Below are 24,355 nucleotides of genomic sequence, written 5' to 3'. Positions count from 1 at the left end.
GAAATACCTGGATGCTAAGAACACTAACCTTAAATGATCTAACAGTAATTAAAGCCTATGAAAATGGATTTACGATCACAAGGAAAATGGGAATATTATTAATGCAAGCCACTTACTTTAATTGTCCTTCTCCGTAGCCGAGCGGGTTAAGGCGTTCACTCGTCTTGAGATCGTTCGCTGCGGGACGGCGTAGGTTCGAATCCGGCTTTGGTCGAAATTTATTCGGCCTACGTATAGGGCCGGTGAGGAATTTGGGGAGCTCCGAGTGAGTGAGTGAGCGTAATCCGGTCACGGAGACCTACTATAACGGATGGGGATACGTTGAGCTGACCCCCCGACTTTTCCAATACTGGTTGAAGATCTCCACGCTTAGAGGTGACGAAGGAAAGCGTGGGAGGGAGACCGGCAGTCGGTAGGTATGCCTAGGCCCTTCATGGGCTGTTGCGCAACGGATTATTATTATTATTATACTTACTTTAATTAAGAAGTCAAAGCAAAAAGCAGGAGAACACAATAAACCTCATGATATATCATGAGAATATTGTTAGAAGAAATTCGTATTCTAAAATCCTTATAATTATATATTTTTGGTAGACAAGCTAGATATGGTAAAAAAAAAAGAAAAGATATGAGTTGTTTTTTAGGATACGGCGTAAGTTTTAGCAGCGTGTATTTCATGCATCCCTAACAAGGACAATTCACTTGTACCTGGACAAGTATTGAAATCGTATCATCGTATTTATATTGCCCCTTGTACTTGGGATATTTAGAACAGGTTGAGATAAAATCTCACTCTCCTACTTTTATACAGAGTATAAATTTAAATAGCGCAAATAGGTTACATGAAATCACAACGACTGACTGTGCAAGTGTGTGAAACGAATCGTTATTCAAATTCTTTATAAACTAGTAAATTTTCACTTTAGAAACTTGTCTACAGATTTTCGTTCTACATTTCCAATTACTTTAAATGCTGGTGACGCAAGTACACATTTTTTAATAGTTCACTAACTACATCGCAATAATCATAAAGATTTCTTCCTGTCTTTGACAGAAATAACCGACAAAGAGAAAATATAACATCCATTACTGAGTACAAAGGTATAAAATTATCCACAATGTATTTCTGAGATAGGTTATTAGAATTGAACGAAGTCGTAAAATTCCATTGATGTACGTATATTATATTTCTTTCACGTGATGTATATCAAGAAGATCGTAATTTGTGTAAAGCGGAACATAGCTTGAAGAAGTAAGTGAATACTCCTCTACTGTGGCTGAGAATTAAGACGTAACTTTTGAACTTTGAACTACACAATTTCAGACAACTTATGAGCAATGATACGGACATATGAATAACTATCAACACTTTTTCGTGTTAATTAAAATAATATAATTAGTAGTTACAAGTTCGGCATCTGTGTAATTAATATTACCATATGCAAATTCTTAAATGTTTTTCGCGCTGGTTGAACACAATATTTTTACACAAGAATTCAAACACCGTTTTCCACGTTGAACTGTGAAATTGTGCCATGCTTGATAATGTGGTAAACGTGAAAAGTGGCTGGTAGCCTTCTAAAAAGTTCAAAGGACGTGTAAAAAGGCACTAGTGTGAACTTTCATACAGGCTGATGTGCTTAACGGTGCGATTTCCAAACACTTTCGCTTTTGGCACTCAAAACGTTTACCACTTTTAGCCCTCAATTATTATTCTTACCGTGAAATAAATTACTCCTTTAGAACAACTTGCTCATTCAAATACATGTATTTCGCCAAAAAACACAACAACTAATCTCTTGACGTCATCAGGTTGAGGCCCGTATACGGAGTATACACCAATAGTATACACGAAGTACACGCATCTCGGAGTCCCCTTCCCCCACTTTTCGCAAGCTAAATGTGCCTTCAAGGCACGGTGCTTTCATGGGCGTCCGGAAGGGGGGGCTGTGGCCCCCCCGGAAAATGAAAGTCAACCAAAAATTATGTATTTCACACATATTTCATTTTAGCCACAATAATATGTGTTAATTATTGCATGAACAACATAAATTCAAATTTAAGCAATGTGTTTTTTAGGGAACAACACTATTTTTGGAGAAAATGTGCCTTGTTTGCCCCCCTGGAAAAAAATACCTTTCTTGCCCCTCCCTGGAAATAATCCTGCGGACGTCCATGGGTGCTTTGTACACAAGAAACACCTGACGTTATTTTAACGTGAAATTTTCAACTGGGGGGGGGGGTTCAATGTATTGGGCGGCACATAACGTAAAACGTGCTACTTTGCATGTGTAGTGCTACTGGAGGCGTTCTCTGTCATATGTTTTTCACAACGAGAATGGTCATTCACCAATCAACTTTCCGCACGTGCAGGGAACTGTCATGGCCACTTGTTGTCGTGGCGTTTTAAACCTGCAGTGTTTGTTATAGCTGAAGAATTTCATACCTTCGTATTTTCATATTTTTACCATTTTAGAAATATTATTTATTAATCATGGTCTTCGCATTTGATGTTAGAAGGTTAGTAATGTATTTTCAGGCTTAGCTGTAGCATTTTAACTTGTTCAACAAGAACGGATGGAAGCGGCATTTTACCAACACTGCAATTAGTTTTATTATAAATGTCTTACAAGATGTAATTATGCATAATTAATATGCGTCAATATATTAGTTCTTGTTGAAAAGAAATGATCTATTTCCACATGTTTATTATATATATATATATCATAATTGATTATAAGTACAAGGCTACAGCTATTCGGTCATCGCCATGCAAACGTACTCTTAACCCAGTAATGGCTTATTTATAGTAATGTGAGTAATAAAAAAGACTTAGATTAGTTCTCAGTCTTGTGAAGTTCTCGTACTAGAAGTCTGATGATGTGGCAGGAATTTGAATGCTTAGCAATGCAGAATGAATAAGTATGAATGTGAAATAAACTAATTTGAGAAGTTTCTCGGGAGAGCAGAATTTAGTAACAGTTTCATAAATCGGATACGCATTTCTTCAATTTTACAAAATAAACTACTTACGGAAATGAGTTTCTCCAAGGTTTACAACTTTCGTCGACATATTTTCTTTCATCGTTGAATATATTTGACCAGGAAATTATGTATTTTTCGAGAGAAATATCTCACCGACGCACAATTGCCATTGCTTTCATTTGCTTGCCCTACGACAACCGGATGCTGCGTACGTTTGAAGACGTAAGCCCCTGTCAGTGTTTCAAACCCCCTTTTTTTTTTTACTATGCTTGCCTGACATAACCAAACCTGACCTAACCTTATCGGAAATGGTTCATGGGGCTATCGGTCAGCTACCGTGCATAATGGTCATGGGACGAGTTTGGGCTTTTGCTTTGGGGGGGGGGGCAGACTCTGGGAGAAGCATATGATATTATAAACTAGGGGATATTCAATAACCCTCAGGTAACCCTCAGCCTTTTCCCGGAAATAAAAGAAAATAACTTATAAACACTGCGTTTTAGGCCTTTTAGATTTGAAAATTTTAAATTTCCTTGCTTGAGTAAACAAATATTAATTAGTATATTGGTTGTCAGTTTGGTAACAGTAGTATAAACTGGAGACACATTAAACTCGTTTGTTTTCAAATAAAAATCATTGCTACTTACCTCATATGCATAGCGGAAAATTTTTCAAGCTGGGGATCACTTTTTCTTCCATGAAAAAAGCGTTGTTTTTAACATTATAATCATTTATTGGTCGTTGCTAATTCGGCGGGCAAATTTTGACTCACGTTGTCTATCGTCAGCTGATATGCAGTATCGTCAGCTGATGTGCAGTGTTTCAAAACTTTTGAACCGATAAATGCCGCACAAACTATTCACAAAAGGTTTTTTTAAGCGAAAAGTGAGGCTAGACTCTACGTCCTTATCTGCATGGTGATTGCTTCTTTGCGTTCGCGGTGCACGATGATGGTGCGGCACCCGGCATCTCTTCGGGTAAGTACTTTTTCTTTTTACACTTTCTGTTCACGATAGCCCCACTATCCATTCACGGGGTCGAGGTATGACTATGAGGTTAGGTTAGGCCTGTTAGGTTAGGTTCCATTAGCACTCATTTAACCCGTAAATATGTGCTTCATCATCTAAAAAATTCCTCAGTACGTTCAATTGCGCATATCCGGACAACATCGGTTTTTCTCGATTTACTCCTTCAGGGAATTTTTGCTCGCTTTGGGATTTACGTTGTTGAATTCCTTATAAAATAAGCTTTCCAATGATATATGACAAGTATTCCTTATGAAAAGGACGTAAACTAGAGTCTTACCTTACACTGGAAAAAATAAAAACCGCTCACACGTCATCTTGTCAAACTTCCGCGTGGTTGCTACACTGTGAGGGGGTTACATAACCAAACTCATGGAACATTTGATTCACGTAGTCGACGGTAATGGCGGCACGAGGTATCGTACAACGGAGATGCATGATTGACGAAAAATACCTTATTTACAGGCAAAATACATTGCACGATTCTAAAAAACAATTTCCCTGGCTTCAGAAAGTCCTCAAGAACGCAATTCCGTAAGTACTTTCTCGTTTTTTGTCCTGTAAATTTTAAGAAATCCGTCTCCGGCTTATACTATCGTTACCATCAGTTTTAAAAGAAGCAAAACAGTATGATTATTGCATTTTGCATTTCATTAATTTTTTTTGATAAAATACTCATATTACTTTAAAAAGTTACGGTCCAATAGTAAGCTTCAGAAATTTTAGAAAAATTAAATTGAAAAGTTCTTTTGATGCCTCAGCAGTAACTGTTGACTCAACACAAAGTCATTTTATGTTTTTCTTTTTTCAAACTGTACACGTCAATCAAATCGTCTAAGACCTGCTATTGCGGCATAATTACCACACATGACATCATGCCAAACGTCAAGATTTGCGGTATGGCTCCATAACAAAAATGTAGGGTAATTATGCGATATTGCCCAAACACCTCTCACTCGTTTATTTCGTTAATTTTAGCATTGATACTTACCTATTCTGCATTGCGGAAGATTCTTTAAGGTGAAGTTATGCTCTTTTCTTAAAATAGTATCAACTTTTCATATTAAGAGTCATTATTTGTCTTCCTTGTTCCACTTGGGTAACAGACAATATAGCGTGCACTTGTTATGGATCATCGCGCGTCGTGGTGGTGTTTTGTCAATTTGGAGTGGGTATGCAGTGTTTCAACCTTCTTAACCGAAAAATACCTACTTTCGTGTTCATTATGCCATCACAAACCATTGACGGATAGCCCCAAAAAACCATTCACGATAGCCCCACAAACCATTGACGGATAGCCCCAAAAATTATTCACGATAGCCCCAAAAACCATTCACGATAGCCCTACGAACCATTGATGGATAGCCCCACAAACCATTTCCGGCAAGGTTAGGTTAGGTAAGCATAGTTAAAAAAAATCGTAGGAAAAAGGCATATTTGGAAACACTGGCGAGACCGCGTGACTTTCGACGCTCATGCCTTCTGCACGTACGTAATGGAAACAACGACATAATGTTGTCGCTTTACAAAAAATGCAAGTTCCTTACATAAAAAGTGATTATTTCTTGTTCTGCAGCATTCTATGGTAAAGTTTTCAGTTTCCGCGAAAGAAAATACCTCGAAGAACTTCGACAATGCTACAGAAACTGATTTCAGTAAGTAGTTTCTCCTGTAAATTTGAAGAAATCTGTTCGGGCAATATCTCATATTTACCAAATGTAGTAACTGTGTTATTTTTTTTAGTCTTTTTTTAAGTTGGGGGGAGGGGGGCAGGCCCCTCCAGTACTCCACCTATGATAATTGTTCGTGAGGCTATCGTTCAGCTACCGTGCATAATGGTATGGGGCTATCCATGTATGGTTAGTGGGGCTGTCCGTCAGCTACCTGTGCATAATGTATAATTTCTACCTGTGACGAACACGATAGTAGGTATTTTTCGATGAAGAAGGTTGAAACACTGCATACCCACAACTTGAGTCAAGATGTGCCTTGCATATTGTGTGTTCCAGAAGCGAAGAAAGGAATAAAAAAAAGCACTCAGAATGTAAAAAATTGTGTTTGTTTTTGTGTAAAAAACATAATGTCACCTTGAACTATGTTTCACAATACAGAATTGGTAAGTACGAACCATGCGAAACACAAAACTTCAGATTTTAATGTGCCTCCGATCTATGAAACTGGTACCCGATTTTCTTCATATTTGGCATACTTACTAATTGAGGCCTGCTAATGACGAATCTGAAATTAAAATTTGTCTGAAACGTCTAGAAATTGCAAAATAATTGCGAACCATTGACGCTAGCCCCACGAACCATTGATGTGTGGTTAGGTTAGGCAAGCATATAGTTAAAATTTCGTGTTGTGGTAATATCAGGATCTAGAAATTTCAAAATAATTGCGAACCATTGACGCTAGTTCCACGAACCATTGCTGTGTGGTTAGGTTAGTTTCGGTTAGGTTAGGCAATCATAGTTAGAATTTGGTGTTGTGGTAGTATCAGGAATATATATATTTGCTTGTGAAACAAAAAATTTCGCGAAAATAGACTGTTTCCATTTCGAAAACTAACTCTTTATTCTCTTATTTTGCGGGCCTCCGCGATGGCGCAGTGGTAGTGTTGTCGCTTTGTAATCAAGGGGTCCCGGGTTCGATACCCGGTGGAGGCACAAGTGGTTCGGAACCCTCTTTAAAATGTAGGTCCATTTCCGATTAGCCTTACTGTGCATAAAGTGGACTTAAAACAACAAATCAAAATATTAATCTCTCTTATTTTGCAATTTCTAGACGTTTCCGACAACTTTTAATTTCAGATTCGTGATTAGGAGGCCTCAATTATACCGCGTTTGTTACAACTTGTCCCGGTTCCCGCGCTAGTTGCTCCCTGGCTTTTCTCGGTGCTGGGGAAAGTCAAAGCCAGGCAGCCAATTAAAATGCACAACGTCGCAAGAGCGTCTACGTAAGCGACTCTCTTCTGGCTTCCATTCGCTCCTCGCTGCCCAGCAGACGATTTTTTCCTCGTTTCTCATTGGCACCGAAACTGTCGAGCGCTCCCTAGCGCGGGAAAGGGGACAGGTTGTAACAAACACGGTATAGTGAGTATGCCAAATATGAAGAAAATCGAAGAGGGGGTCCGGTCATCTTCAGTTGTTCCGTTACTGCTTATACCCACAAAATAATTAGTCGCAATGATTTATTTGAGGTTAACATGTTGGGGTGAGGTGTAGAAATTGTTCATTAACGTGTAGAAGTTGTAAAATAAGCTTTTCTATTCTCGCAATGATTCTCCGTATACAAGTATGGGAACCTTATTTCTTGATATGAACAATTGACGTTCGCAATTAGTTACGCTGTTGATTTCATACTTGCCACACTGTTGATTTCATACTTGGAGAGCATGGATCGTGTAAGAATGGCGGAAGAAAACAGTAAAAAAGTTGTTGATTACAGGTAAGTTTGGCAATAATACATCAATCGTAAAATTGCAGGATACGAAAATGGCATCTTCGATGAAGAATGTTTGCCGTTAAAGTGCTACGAAAATAAGATTTTTTATTGGTTTGTTATCTCAATTAGCACAAAACCATTCACGGATAGCCCCACTGACCATTCTCTGTAAGGTTAGGTTAAGTTAGGTTAGGCAAACAGTTAAAATTTGGGGTCATAAAACCATGGATGGGTAACCCCACGAACCATTCACAGTAAGGTTAGGTTAGGCAAGCATAGTTAAAAATTTGGTGTCGTAGTAATGTCAGGAATGTAGATTTCATTTTTTAAGTATTGGAAACACAATCTTCCGGTAAATAATGAGCAATCGTGCATGTCTGCTCCGATTACAGACCACTCAATTTAGCTTATTTTGTAATTTCTTCATATGACCCCCAAATTTTTACTTCAAATTCGTTATTAGGAGGCCTCAATTAGTGAGTATGCGAAATATTACAAAAGTCGGGGAGGGGTCTGGTATTGTATATTCGCTCCAAAACGAAATATACATTCGTGATATTACTACCACCCCAAATTTTAACTGTTTGCCTAACCTAACGTTACTGTGAATAGTTTGTGGGGCTATGCGTGAATGGTTTGTGGGGCACCGTAAAAAAAATATCAGTTTCGTAGCACTTGAAGGACAAAATTTAACTGCACAATCGTGATCAAGAGTCCTAAATTATTGACTATGCGAAATATGAACGAATGCCCTGTATATAATACGTAGCACTCACTTGGAACAGTGATCACCTGTATTCGTTAATAATTTTTTGTATTTTCGTTATGAGAAAACTAAGAGTAGTCTTTTAATTGCAGATTTGATATCTATCGTAAAGTCCCAAAGGATCTGACGCAGCCCACAACGGCTGGTGCAATCATCTCAGTATGCTGTTGCCTTTTCATGGCTATACTTTTTCTCTCTGAATTTGTTGGCTTTATTAGTACTGAAATGTAAGTATTTCAGTGAGATCCTAATATACATTTACTGGTATCTTTTGATGATGATAAAACTGTGGAGAAGTTTCCTGGCAGCAGTGAAATCCACAAAATATATTTGCTTGTGTGGAAAGAGTAACAAAATTTATTCAATGAATTATTTTTAGTGACTACCAATAAATATTATTTCACTACCCAGACTTAATTATCTTCATTTTAGCTTGAATTTTTTGTGTGTGATTATAAACCAACTTGCACCTCTTTCTTTAATGACTTTTCTTCACAACTGCATCCACAATATTTCCAACAATAGGTATAAGACGTTTCTTGTAAGGCCGAGCCAATACTCATGCTTGCAATTTGAAACAATCGAAAGCTGTTTAAAATATTGATGTGCGAGTATTCCAGCAGTTTTCCAGAGTTCTGCTTTAAAGAAATTTTGAATTACAAGAGAATATTAAAATCAGGGTGGATAAATATCATGCTTTTTTATTTAAAATATAATTTTTGGTGATTTTTTTATTTAAATAGATTTTTGATTTTTTTTAAAAAAAACAATTAAAATTGCTTGCATGGTTTTTGGCACCATACATATAGATATGTTTTTTTTGGAAAGGTTTTTCCTGGTAAATAAAACTGTAAAATATATGAACAGTTTGATTAAAGCAAATGAAAATTATATGTATATACACAATTTTCTGTTTCTGATACTGTACCTACTATGGAGATTTTTGTTGAGTGTGTTAAAGAAACTAATAATAATTTCTGCAACTTTTCTTCCAGTAAAAATAAAACTTTCTGGATGTACTCTATAATTGTAACTTAAAATGTTTGTTATATTCTTTGTAGGTGAATTTTTGCAATTTTTTTAATGATAGTTTGCAAAATATCACCTGCCATGTTTAATGATAATGACACTATTTATGGTTTAACATGGCTAGTATTTTGTACATTTTTGTACACAAAATGTTTGCTATTTTTGCCTAAAAAAATATTGAATTTTAAATCAAGATAAATTTAAGTGTGTTTACAGTTTATATATTTTGTTTCTTACAGCCTAATAAACACCATTGAATGATTGCGAGATTAATACACTTTCACCAAAAGTGATTCTGATATATACAAAATCCTTATGTACATTATTCTGTAAATTATTTATTTAAAGTAATTGAAATCAGTGATTTTAAAAAAATAATTGCCTGATTTAAATCAGTCCACCTTGACTAAAATACATGTTATGTAATCACAAAATCCAGTTTATCACACAAAACAACTAGTGCAACATAGAAGTTTTGGATTTTGCAAATTTGCAGGTTAATTAGACTCTGTGTTCAGACCCCATGAAAGACCAGAACCCTGGAACAGTTTTCTGTGTATGTAAAATTCCAATACTGATAAATAGGCTCAACCCTAGACTCTTGCTTTATCATGTTGTATGGCATTATCTTTTCATGACTATATCTTCAATTTTTCCCTAAGTGTCTATTTTGTTCTTGTATATTTATTTTATATAAACTTTTGGCACATGTTAACTTAACAGTCACTCTGTGTAAAGTCTATCGTGCCTGATATTGCCTATTTCGTTTCTTGGTGCTTATTTCAATTATTATGCTTAACACTTTCGCTGCGGCAAGCGACTTGAGTGGATTTGCTTCAATATGCGTAACTTACGAAAAGCAACTGCAGTCGATTTAGAATATTCTCGTTTCTGCTGGTGTCGAGCGAAGAAGAAGCATTACCAGAACATGCTGCCATCTAGTGTCTGTCATTTGAACTATTAAAGTAAAAAGTAAAGTGCTCCCCTGTGCATAGCACCATGCGTTGAAGGCGTATATGGGGTGTGGGGGTAACACCCCACACTTTCTTGATCCGGTCATGAGTGGGGGTGATGTGATCAGCATCACGCCCCTGACAGCCTTTACCACCCCCCAGGTACCCATGTTATTCGATGCTGGGTGGGCGCCGGGGCCGCTTCCATCGTTAGAAAAGTTCCCGGATTTGAACCGGCCGGGGATCGAACCCGGGACCTTTAGCATGGTAGTCAGACGCATTACCGACTGAGCCACAGTGGCCAGATTTGAACTATTTTTGAAATAAATTTGCTTTGGTTCTGAACAAATGAAAAAGTTGTATCGCCATGTGCATGTAAACAACAATGGCAAGAAGGAACATTTATCTGCTCAGTGGCGTGCCCAAGATTTTTGAAAGGAGGTGAAAGTACAAATACTTTTTTTTTAGTAGCGAGCCCTCATTTCACTCTCTTCCTGCTTTTAACATTCTCTCTCTCTCTTTTATTTATTTATTTAATTTTTTTATTATATTAACCATTAACCAAAGGTTATTAGTCCTATCAACCCCCTCCTTCCCCTTGGGCATGCCACACTTCAATAACAATGAAAATCTAACACCAAGGGTAACTTCTGGCTATGGCCCTTTTTCAAAGAATAGGGGAATACCTTTTTTTTTTTTAGAAATCTATGTAATTCTGAATATTTACCCCAAAAACTAGACAGCCAAAGCTATATTAGCATGCCAAAATCCCACAGCAAAAGAGTTAAAAAGAGGGACAGACAGAGAATACTGTCAAGTGGAAAATGTTAGTTTTGAGTGCTGTTCTGTTAAGAATATCCCATGGATTGATTAATTTAATAATAACAACCCGTGTCATAACAGCCTGTGAGGGGCAGTGCCTACCGACTGCCGGTATCACTTCCACATGGTGGGTGATCATTCAACCAGTTACGGGATGGTGTGTGGTCAGCACAACAAACACCCAGTCATTGTAAGTCTTCTATGACCAGGCTACACTACTCGTAGCCAACGGTTGGGTAGCTTACGGTCCCATACACAGGCTGAAATTTTAGGAGAATAGTAGTTAATTTCCTCCAGTTGGCTCGAAACTACACGGTGCAGGACAAAATTAAATGAATACAAGGTGATAATTTTGAGAATGTGAGTGTAGCTTACATCAATACATAAATTACGTTGCATAGTGAATCCTGCACTTGCAGTTGAACTGCGTTGCTTTCTGTCCTTTCAGAGTGTCAGACTTGTTTGTTGACAACCCAGGCAAGACTGATGACAGAATTAGGGTGAGAATTAACATAAGTTTACCAAGACTGAAGTGTGAATGTAAGTATTACCAGTTATGGTGTTTTTCATATTGTTCATGTAGGATAAATTGTATAGACGCAAATGCGTATCAACAATAACTGATATTGTAATTACTTGGTTAGTACATACCATCCTGTAACCTCATTGTATTTGCTGTTTTTAGCAAATTTCAGAATCTCCTTATACTTTCTTAAGTTTTGGCCCATTATTTGTTGAAATCTGATGCAAATTGATTGTATCATAGCAATGAAGAAAGTTGTAACGGCCTGCAGTAACCCCATACTTGTTTCTTAATGTACAGGGTGGCCCAAAAGTCCCACACCAAAGGCTGCATTAAAATTTTTGTTCAATGTGTTTGCTACCATTGTCAAAACACAACTGTAGGCTTTCACCCATCGCTTGCAGGATATGGGTCACCAAGTCCGGCAAAATAGCCTGGCACTCACGAGCAAATCTCTCACCCAGATGCTGTTTGTCTCTGATTTTCACACTGTACACCTTTGGTTTTAGGTAGCCCCACACAGCAAAATCCATTGGATTCAAATCCGGGGACCCGGGAGTCCATTCTACAGATCCCCTATGTCCAATCCATTGATGGTAGGTGCTCATCCAGCCACTAATGTACATGTCTATGGTTTCGGACTTTTGGGCCACCCTGTAGAATTATACAATATTCCCATTCTATATTTGATTTTCACTAGTTGGTACTTTGAAAGTTTATACTGTTAAATGTTATTTTCATATACTTATAAATTGTTGCAGTAATTGCTGTGGTGCATTATCGTGCATGTACTAAATTGGTAAACATATAATATGATTATTCTAGACACAAGTGTTTGTAGTTGTGTTAAAAGTCTATGGCAATACATTTCTCACTGAATAATGAGGACCTCAAGTTCCCTGTCAATTTCCTTAGAAAATTCTAGTCAAAGGAGGGGTTATGGCTCTCCTTACGTACACCAACACATGGGTCAAATTTCTAGATATAAACTGTTTATTTTCTCCACAGTGGTTGCATTTATGTACAATTTTTTTCTGTAACATAGTGTTGTTATCATTAATTCTATTTTTAGATGTCGGCTTGGATATACAGGACGAATCAGGGCGTCATGAAGTGGGATTCGTTGAAAATACCAAGAAAACCCCTATTGGTGATGTAGGTTGTTTGTTTGATGGCCTTTTTTACATTAACAAAGTTCCAGGTTAGTTCTTATGTATGTTACATCCATTGTGTATGTTCATGAAAGGTGTTGAAAAAAGATCTGTGTACTTAAAAGTAATTTATTACATCCTATTTACCCTCCTCTTATTTAAACTTAGTTTCTGGACAGAAGTAAATGATAACGAAAAATATTAATGGTTCAAATTTTGGGATTTCATGAAATGAAATTTTCACATACATCCCACACAGAGAAATACACTTGCTTTTCTGCTTTCCTACATATAACTGGTATTAATTGTAAGTAGTTAATTGGTACCCTATAAAAACAAAATAATACCATATTTACTCATGTATAATGCGCACTTTTTTCCAAAATTTTTGCCCCCAAAACTGTGGTGCGTATTATGCACGGAATAATTCAGACAGCCAACATGAAACCGTACAGGGTCATTCCACGATTTTGGGACACTTGCATTGATTTTTCATGTTTACGGAACCCTATCATGTTATATATCATTGTAAAGCTTGAATCCTGCAGTTTCTAAATATGGAAACAGTATTCCATACAAGATAACTACACTAATGTGAAATGCGGTTGAAATAAGTTCATCAAAAAATGAAGAAACGTTCTGATTTTTATAGTACTTTAGATGAAAGAAAACGAGGGAAAAAAATTAAAATGTATTACTAGCCAAATAATATGACATACATGGAGTGTGTAAATTCCTTACTGGAAGAAATCTTGTGCTGCTAACTGCTGTTTGGAAGGTCCTGAATGTGCCTCGTTTAAATGTTACATTAGTCACGGAAAGAAAAAGTATATATTTTAAAAAAGAAGCAATAAGCAATTGAATAGGTATGACAGCATTCACTCTTGATCAGCATAGCAACAGATTTACAACCTACAACTAAGAAAGCCATTTCTTGAAACTGGATTGTACTGCGCATTATATACGAGATATAATTTTTTGTCACTTTTACCTATCCAAAACCAGAGCGCGCACTATACACACGTAAATACGGTATCATGCAGACTTATCAGTAAACTTGCTGGCCTCCCTGATGGCATAGTGGTAATGTCATCACCTTGTGATCAAGGGGTCCTGGGTTCACTACACATTGGAGGCACATATTGGTACAGTTTAAGCCCACTTTAAAGTGTGGGCCCAGTTCCAAATAGCCTCTGTCTCTCTGCATAAAGTGGGCTTAAATCAAACTTTGATAAATTTTCAATTAGTTTTTTTCAGTTCATTACTTCAAATATAGCCTGGGACTTCTTTGTCAAAAATCTTTTCCACTTTTACCATTTAGCCATTGCCCGTATATGTACAATGTATTTTTAAATACATAGTTTCCTTTTTGTAAGGAAGATTTCACACCAAAGCGACAAGCAACATGTGTTGCTTGCGTGTCTGCAATTATATCGATATCATCTCCTGATGACTGCGTCGTGTGAATTGAGCAGAGAAACAAGTGTCCCGTGCAGCTTGTTGCTTTGGTGTGAAACTCTCATGTCGCTTCGATGTGGAATCTCTCTGAGGCACATCCCATGTGGGCTTTGGTAAACACATTTACCTCCAAATGACAGTCGAGACATATACTTACACATGTCGTGGTACAACATGATTGGAATATTCACACTATTTCTCCAAAACCACTATAGTTATTTCATTTCTATGTTACATTTGTATATTAATGTATGAGACATACTTCTGTTACAATTCAATAGAGTATTGTATGTTTGTAAGCTGTATTTTCAAATGCAGCAAGCATTTTGCAACATGTGCAATTAAGTTTTTTTTAATTTTTGAGGGTAAGACCCAGGCTTCCACAAGTGAAACTTCAATATCCCATCATCTCAACTGCTATCACCACACTCGCAATTTCCATGGTCATGCGAATATATTTTGGGGGGGGGGGTGAAAGGTGTACACTTCTGTTCAGATGAAGTGGAACACACTGTAGGGTTGTATAGTTAAAAATGTCCCAATTTGTCTGGACTGGAGTGTACCATGATATCTCAATAATAATTTTATTTTATGATCTTTCATTTTCTTCCTGCCAATACAAGTGCCAGTGCTTGAAAATTGTAACAGTTAAAAATTGTTTAATATTTGTGTTTAAGTATTAAAGAGTCCAGAGGTCTGGTAGTCTAGTCGGTAGGGTATCTGACTGCTACGTCGGTTTGGTTCCTGCGATGGGTGATCTATGGTCGCAATTTTTCTGGGCTGTCCATGCATAAAGTGGCCTAAATCAATAGGTACCTGGGAGTAAAGGCAGCTGGAGCAGGGTGCTGACCATATTACCTCCAAAATGGCAGAGATAGAGAATGTGTATAGCTGTACTCAGACATCCCCTAAATGTGCCTTCAGGGCACTGTGTTAATATGCACGGGGAAATTTGCCTTACTTTACTTTATTTGGGTCCAATTATTTGTTTCAATTTACCAGAATTTTGCTTTAAAATATTCAATATTTACATCAGAATATTATTACCTGTTACATAATCACAAAAATCCAGTTTTTTTTTACACAATACTCATTTGAAATAATTTTAAATTAAAGAAACAGGGTGGCGACAGACCTGGAAAACCTGGAAAACCGGGAAAAGTCAGGGATTTTGAGGTGTCAAAAAAAGTCAGGGAAATGTCAGGGAATTTCGTCTTCATTGACCTTTTTTTTACAATTTTTATTTTATTTATTTATTTAAATATATCGTTGTAGAACTCTGCATGGGAACGGGAAATCTCGTTCGTAAGTTTCGGCCTCAACTTTTAGGCCCCTTTTATGCGCAACACAACCACGGCGCCAGAAACCAGTGATGGCAGGAGGAGAGAGAGAGAGAAATTTCTCTGGCATGGGCTTTTCGGCGGGAATTTTAAATTTGAACACTCTTTGGAAGAAAATTGTTATAACTCGGGCACTATGGGAGCAATCTACTTCGGATAACTTTTGTTTTGCAGCTAGAACATCAGAGCATGCAACCGTGTACAATTCAGAACACCGGACCGAGGAAGGGGGGCTATTCTTTTCAAAGAATGGACGTTTCCAAAGTGAACGTAACATGTTTCATGTTCTTGGGTGCCATACAAGTTGAATAATAATCCAAAATGTGAAACTCTGTTTTTTACGAAAAATAGGTAATTTGCATATCACTCAGAAAATTGTTATAACTAGGCCACTATGGGAGCAATCTACTTCGGATAAGTTTTGTTTTGCAGTTAAAACATCAGAGCATGAAACCGTGTACAATTCAGAACGCTGAACCGAGGAAGGGGGTTTCAGGGGCGAGACCCCCGAATTTCAATGAAAAAACCATAAAAATCTTGAGTTTGCCCCCTCTTCTCCCGCTATTTGGGAAGAAAGCGCAAACTTTAGTATTCTTTTCAAAGAATGGACATTTCTCAAGAGAATGAAACATGTTTCATGTTCTTGGGTGCCATACAAGTTGAATAATAAGCCAAAATGTGATATCTTAAAAAAAAAATTTTTACGAAAAATAGGTAATTTGCATTTTTGGAGGAAAATTGTTATAACTCGGGCACTATGGGAGCAATCAACTTCGGATAACTTTTGTTTTGCAGCTAGAACATCATAGCATGCAAGCGTGTACAATTCAGAACGCCAAACCGAGGAAGGGTGGGGGGGGGGGCGGGTTGGGGGCACGACCACCGAATTTCAATGAAAAAAAAACATACAAATCTTGAGTTTGCCCCCTCTTCTCCCGCTATTTTGGGGAGAAGGCGCAAACCTTAGTATTCTCTTCAAAGAATGGACATTTCCAAAGAGATTGAAACATGTTTCATGTTCCTGGGTGCCATACAAGTTGAATTATGAGCCAAAATGTGAAACTCTGTTCGGAAATGTGACATGGATATGTTGCAGAGAGAGGGAGGTTGGTCATCAATATGAATTTCCCAGGCTTGCTCCAGACCTGTGTCAGAGTTTCCACCCAAACATAAGAGTATGAAGGTCCAAAAAGCACATTCATTTCGTAATCAGCACCATGATACCACGTGGTATCATCGGGCGAGTACGACCTTACTCTGGTGATACCATATGGTATCATCGGGGGAGTAAAGGTTAAGCCTCTAAATATTACCTGGAAAATGCATTGAATTATCATTTTTTCTTGTCCGTATTGGAGTAGTAATGGGACTTGTCAACAGATGGAGGGGATAAGTGCAGGTGGCGCCATCCGATAGTTGTCGGACGTCGTAGTAAGTCATTTTGTTGGGCAAACTGAAGGAACATGCAAACAAATAGGTTCCATTGATACATACGATTTTTGTCGAATATCGCCACCCGACAAAGTATCTCACTACAACATGCGACAGAAATTGCATGGACTGCAACATGCAACAAAAATCGCATGCATAAACAAGAAGAGCTTTAGACTGCAAATATGCTGCTGGAATTTTATTACTCTTCTGGCTCACTTCACCTTATTTAATGTAGCAGTGCTTATGAAAAATTTCTTTCATCATCCTGACGTGTTACTGGTTTCGCACAAGTTAACATACGATTACAATGACATTGCACTATTTTTAGATATCAAGAAGAATCCAACAAAATGGGATATATATGTATATTGAATACTATCACGAAAAAGTGAAACATAAATCTGCATTGGTGAATGTTATAAAAATTGGCAAGTGCATGCTCCCAACCTCAAATTTACTGCAACACTAGTATTGCAATGAAATTAACACCACTCTCTGTCCTGTCTGTTTAAACTCGTGAGAGATGGTCATTAATCTCTCACTGAGTAAGGTTAATGTCCAATATTATGAAATAAAATACTAATAATAAATACGTAAATATTTTAATATCATATTTACTCGAATCATTCAATCATAAAAGCAAATCACTTTCTTCAAGAGTTGACTTTTCTCTGCCAGCCCTGCTAAATTTTCACTTTTCATCTACTGATTTATACGGAGGGTGGCCAGAAAGTAATTTCCAATCAGTAGGGACATTGATTTTTCGCAAATGCCAAAACCTTGAACAATGGTAATTGCTGCGAAGTTATGTTTAGGAATGTGCAGTGATCTCTGGACACATTTTTCGCCCGTTCGAAATATCAAAATAATGCGAATTTGGCATAAAATGCGAATTGTTGGCATTTTTAGCGATGTTTTTTAAAAGAAATGTCCTAAAACAAACAAAAATTCCATGAAATCCAACATTCTTGTCATTTCTAGGCCATGTTTGTGTACATAGAACATGCAAGTTTTCCAACATTTTACTCAAGAGTAAACTATAGAGTTATACGTACATGGAATAATTCCGACAGCCACATTAAATCATGTATTTCCCACAATTTTTTCAACTTCTATCCAAAGCATTTGCATCACAGAGCAAAGTGGCAGGGTTCTAACAGGAGATCGAATGCGTATCTACCGTCACACAGGAGCCACATCTTCGTATTTGTCACACGAGATATGTTTTGAATTACCAAGCTAAGTGCTCACCATCGGCATTTATCGAGTGAGTAATAATGGAGCTCAGTCGTTAGGGCATCTGACTACTATGCAAGAGACCCGGGATCGATCACCTGCGGGGGAGAACCAGGATTTTTTCCACCTATTCAAACTGCTCCGGCACCCACCCAGCATCATATGAAGCTGGTACCTTGAGGAAACTTTGAGGGATAAAGGTAGCCAGGAGCGTGGTGCTGATCACATCACCCCTACCTTCAGCCGTGATCAAGAAAGTGTGGGGCTCAAACTCCACACCCCTACTATACAGCTTCATGGAAAAGTGCAGGGGAGCACTTTACTTTTACTTTCTCAAAAATCTGTTCCATCATATCAAACTGTCACAAAAATACGTAGACCATGTGACCTACAATTTAAAATAATAGTTTAAAAGCACAATGGAGTATTACGTTTCAGTATATTTGGCAGAAAAATGTTCTAAAATAAAAACGCGAATTTTGGGAAACGTAACACTAACAAGTCAAAAAAAGATAATGCCAATTTTTGGTGGCATAGTATATTCGTATCTGTCACGTGAGATTGATTGATTTTAATTTTTTGGGTGCATCGCCACTTATGGTCATTATGCACCCTTCAGTATATGCGGGGAAAATTCCATTATCTAAAATCCTTACCTTAAAATTAAAAAAAGGGATATGGAACATAACTTTCCCAAAATATCTTTCAAGATATCAAACTCTCACAACGAGGCGTAAGCCATGTGACTTACAATTTGAAACAGTAGTATAAAAACACCATGAAGATATAATTTCAGATATTTGCCAGAAAATGCGCTAAAATGAAAATGTGAATTTTGGGGAAAATAATACCATATAGTAAAAAATAAAAAAATAAGAAAATACACGAATTTGAAAAAAAAATATCAAGGTCCCTACCGATTAGCCATAAATAAAACAAGAATATCAGTAGTAATTTATTGCATTAGTAACAGTGAGTCCTAACCTAATTTTCGTCATAATCACCACCGTTGTTCTGGCATTTGTCGTAGCATGGCACTAAATTTTGTATGCCCATGGTATATGTGTCTGACAGCAAAGACTGGAACTATCTCTACCGCAGTGTAGCTGTCAAATCCTTGCCCTGCCAGAAACCTCTTCATCTAAACAAAGAGATGAAAGTCGGTACATTCAAGGCCAGGGATGTACAGGGACAGGTCCAAGATCTCTCACCTGAAGTGATGCAAAGGGCCCGTGTGTACTCAGCTGTATAGGGTTGTGCACATTAGATTGGCCTTCCGTGAATTGTCTGCACCATCGTCTGACCATACTATCACTCACGACGTCCGGTCTGCACACCTCACACGATTGCTGGTGGCTCTGTGCCAAATTCTGAGCTTGCAATGTAGGCTACATCGCAGTCGGTGGGAGACTGTATGAGAGCTGAAATCTTTAACCTAGAATTGTCCTAAAATGGCTGCATTGCAACTGTACCAGATTACAGCTAGATGCCATTTCTTCCTGCCTGCACGTGTGTGTGTGTGTGTCGCTCTCCGACCACTAGTGCTGCGTATAGGCACCATTGGAGCTTTTTACAGGATGCTCCTCGTATATGAACTTTCAGAAGCTTTTATTATTAGAGTGTTCCTGTTTTAATGTGTGGTTTGCTAAATCAGGTACCTATACAATGCAATTCTATAAATTCCTTGCATTAAATTTCTAATACATACCCTTTTGGTCAGCATTAATGGTATAACTGCATGTTGTCAGTTTCACAGTACTTCACTTGGATATACTGTACTGAAACAGAAATCCCATTGATAATGTAAGGAAATATGACACTTTATTTTGTTCGATGCAATTGTTTCACTTATATGCAACAGTTAAGTTGTTTTGATTTACAGAGAAGAGAGAAGTAGCTTTTTGCATTGAAAAATGAGTACGCACTCATGGTTCTTGCAAGCAGAGGGTTCCAAACCTCAGTGGAAATGTCAACATATAATACCGAGAATGTATAAGGAGACTGATAAATTACAAATTGTATTTCTCAATCATTCACTCTTCACTCTCATCTCATTTAGTCGTAACTTTAAAAATAATGAAGTATGACAAAATTCCGTAATCCTTCCCTAGCTTGTGAATTGTAATAATTTTCCAAATTCACTATTTTGCAGTTTGAATTCAAATCATAGATAATAGAGAAAATAAGTCAATTTCATAGAAGATAATATTGGTACTTAACAAAACCATACGTGGATCTGTATGAGTTTATTATTTCTATTTGAAAGAACATCGATTTAGTTTAGTTTGTAATTGTCAGGGAAAAATGTAAATTTTGTCCTGGAAAACCTGGAAAAGTCAGGGAATTTCATTTCTGCTTGTTTGTAGCCACCCTGAAGAAAGAAAGGAACATTGGAGATACATTTGCAAAAGTGTTGTGGAGCATTTTTTGCACACCTCACTAAAGATAAATGCCAGAAAACTAAATAAATAAATTCCAGTTTTTCTTGTATGTATGCATTGCTTGCATTTTAGAATTATTTTGTTGTAGTTTACGGTTATTACAAACATAACAAAACAGTTTTTCATTGTGATGTTTCAGGAGAACACACGCTCCCTTCATCAGACATTTATTTATATTTTGACTAAAGATACAGTTATAACAATGGTTAGCAATTTTTTAAACAAAAAGAATCCCTTATATAATGGATGTTGTCAATGTTACATTGTTGTAATATAGTAACCTAACTGTGAAAAGAAGCATTCTGTTTCACTTTTATTTCAGATAAAAAATTTTGTTATGCTTGTAATAACCATAAACTACAAGAAAATAAATAAATTCCAACCCATACATCTGCATCAATATTGTTTTATAACACACAGTTGTTCCTTTAGATTTTCTTTGTATTTACTGTGAAAAGATTGTATCAAATTGAAAATTTAATAGATAAAACGACTTCAGAATTCATCCTATCTGTTTTACCTCTTACTAAAATTAGGCTGGAAATTTAAGGCTTTGTTGATGATATCTTGTGTTCTTACGTCATAGGCAATTTCCATGTATCGACGCATTCAGCGACCATGCAGCCTGAAGATATCGATTTTGCACATATTATACATGAAATCTCTTTTGGGGATAAAATAATACGATCGGACATTCCTGGCAGCTTCAATCCATTTGCTGGCAGGCAAAAACTTGATGGTGATGGTATGTATATATATTTTAGAATGCACTTTTATGAAAGTGTACTTACATTAATAGTATTGATTTCATTTATGCGACTAGAACATATGCATGAAGGAATTCTCCTAGCTTAACAATCCAGTACAGGGTGACTACTCATAGGGAATTACTGGAATTATTGGCTACGGGAATTATGCGTGCATTCTGCGTGAATTTTTCTCTGTCGACTTCTCTGTAGAACTCCAAATCCCGTTAAATTCGGATATATTTATAAATGTCCCAAGGCAAGTTTTTCATAGTTTAGCTTTTCTTTTTTATCGAGGAAGGAAATTAAGCTGCGTAGAAAATAAAACAGAATTTTCTCAATCCATTAGTGTCCTTTGCCGAACAATCTGACAGACGGAACATTATTGCAAGATATCTTGAATCTGATTAGGTAAATTTGAGTTTGAAATTCTTATATAGAATTAACATCTGCTTGTACCCTTGAATTTTTGGAAAGTTCACCTTGAAAACTGGGAATTATACTTGAATTTTATCAAGGTGGTAGAGTAGTCACCCTGTAGTAACATCTGAAGAAGATTTCTAGTTTACAAGACCTACCTTCACTCTTGTACAGTGGAACCTCGATGTTACGTTCTTGATTGGATCAAGGAGAAAAATCTTATAAGCTGGCATCTTCTAAAACTTGATTAAAACTTAAATCATCATCTAATTTCACTACATCAATGCGGGGAAACATAAAATCGAGGCATTTTGCTATGTTGAGACCATCAGGATTAAATGTATAAAGCAGTAAAATGTAATATCAGGGTTCCTCTGTATTCAGTTAAGAAGTGCATTGATTAGTCACTTGCCTCAAGTTCTGTTTTTCCCTCCATTTATACCTTCATCTCACTCCAAATCTTTGATGTTTCCATGGTTTTCTCCACTAAAGCTTTTCTGGGACTCACTTATGCATGAGTTCCTTCAGAATTAAAGTTTTTCACAATTATCCATTTTGACACTTCCTTAATAATAAAATTACTAGAATATATAATGTAGCTGTAGCGGTTTAAATGTAAGGTAAATGGAAGATGAGGTGGGTAGGTAAGCAGCATACCTCACCCCCCCTCTCACCTTACCTGTTTTTATGTTCTAATCGTTTCTGTCCTAAGCAAGAGCCTTGGTACTTCTGGTCAATACATTGTTTTTGAAATGTTTTTAACAACCACAGGTACTTTGTACATTTTAGTATTTTTATTTTCCTTGAGGATTCCAATCCAATACGATTTTGTATGTAGTCCGGATTTTTTTTAAAAAAAATGTAATTTCAATAAGGCATTGTATTTGTAGTGTTATTATTATTTATAATGAGCATTTTATAACAGATGATGTTTCACAAACTTCCTGTTGGAGGTACATAGTGGTTCTGATCACAATTTAAACTGTAGGTCCAGTCCCAATTAGTAGAGGCACATATTTTTGGTAAATAAAAAAGCAAAATTTCGGTACAAAAACTGAGTCAATTTCAGGTTCAAAAGCTGTAAATGAAATAAAGTATCGGTGTTATAGCGGTGAAAAATAAAAATACATTTTGGTTTGAAAATTGTGAATATAATCCTAAATTTGATTTAAAAACTACACTTATTCCAGTGAATTAACATTTCACTTCTAATAGCATATTTATGTAGTTATCAGAGTATTAAGTTTATTTCTGTGTAACGGAGTCCATTTTTGCTTCTCCAATATTAACAGCAGAATTAATCAATTTTCTGGGAATTGCATAACTCTCAGGATAATTCAGACCTCACAAGGTGTCGCGTCGGTGAATAAACCCTAAATTTCGTGTTTAAGAGTTAATTTCGCTTTTTGCAGTTCATTTCGCATTATTTCGTGACAAAACATGGTCACAAAATGCTTCTCACACCTTTCAAAAACATGAAAAATTAACACTACAATGTGTTTTCTCACATTTCGTTTTTTCGTCAAGAACGAAATATGCATGCCCCTACCAATTAGCCTTTCTGTGCATCAAGTGGTCTTAAAAACACACTCAGACACACTTGCCATTTACATGACCAAACTGAATAGTGTAGGAAGAAAAGCACTTGTGTAATATGTTTATTTCATGATTTACATTACAAGATCCATTTGGTCTGATGTTGCAAATTGGAAGTTTGTGAAACATTACCTTTTTTCAATTCGACCAAGAGGAGAAAATTCTTCAATAAATATTGGTCCAAAGATTCCATGTGCAGACATTACATGCCAAACAGTAACTCCCCAATGGCATAGTGGTAACGTCATCGCCTTGTAATCAAGGGGTTCCAGGTTTGATACCCGGTGGAGGCACATAGTGGCTTGGGTCCCACTTTAAACTGTAGATCCAAACTGTAGGTTCAGTCCTGATTAGCCTATATGTGCATAAAGTGAACTTAAAACAACAAATCAATCGGTAAAGGGTAGTCAGTTCACTGAATGTCCCAGTAAAACGAAAATGATGTCTCTCTTTAGCTTTGGCTGATTGGTTGAACTGAAATTTGTAAGGATAAGTTAACATTATTGTGAATCTTTGTCTGAAGAAGACCTTATTCGAGGGTGAAAATGTTATGTTTTAGTGAATAATTTTTTCTACTATAAATGTTGCCTTGGTCAGCAGTTGAATGTTTTATAAGTTAACATGTTTGTAGATTTTCTGTGCAGCATTGTATGAAATGCCCATCTGCTAATAGTTTAACTCTTCTTTGGAATTTGTAGAATGTGCTCCTGAACTTCCTCTACCATTTCCAGGGTTCTCAATAACAAAAATCAAATCAAATCAAAATCCTACCAGTTCTCTCAAATGCTTAAACTAATCTCAACACTCCTCTTACTGACTACATTGTTGGAATGTGAGTGATACAGTACAATACCCACTGGTGTAATACTGTTTCGCAATAAACACCTTCTGTTTTGTACAATTCCAGTTTTCAGTCAGCTGTCAAGTGACTCTCCTAACCTTCCTCTATCAGAATTAGCAATTCCCCAGCAATGTATCGAAAGCTG

General features: G+C 36.8%; 1 protein-coding gene across 1 annotated transcript in view; it reads left to right on the top strand.

Moving 5' to 3' along the window:
• Positions 1 to 2,349: 2,349 nt before the first annotated feature.
• LOC146004022 (endoplasmic reticulum-Golgi intermediate compartment protein 1-like) overlaps positions 2,350 to 24,355 on the top strand; it is a 32,067-nt gene continuing 10,061 nt past the window's right edge. Inside the window, exons 1-5 of the mRNA XM_083142591.1 lie at positions 2,350 to 2,520; positions 8,313 to 8,447; positions 11,473 to 11,564; positions 12,620 to 12,748; positions 21,194 to 21,352. Coding sequence (XP_082998717.1) covers positions 2,495 to 2,520; positions 8,313 to 8,447; positions 11,473 to 11,564; positions 12,620 to 12,748; positions 21,194 to 21,352 — 541 coding nt within the window. The 5' untranslated portion in view covers positions 2,350 to 2,494. The remainder of the gene's footprint in view (positions 2,521 to 8,312; positions 8,448 to 11,472; positions 11,565 to 12,619; positions 12,749 to 21,193; positions 21,353 to 24,355) is intronic.

The sequence above is a fragment of the Lepisma saccharinum genome, chromosome 21 (genome assembly GCF_977018435.1).
Source record: "Lepisma saccharinum chromosome 21, izLepSacc3.1, whole genome shotgun sequence".
Lineage (NCBI taxonomy): Eukaryota > Metazoa > Arthropoda > Insecta > Zygentoma > Lepismatidae > Lepisma > Lepisma saccharinum.
This window is presented reverse-complemented; position numbering and strand designations above follow the sequence as displayed.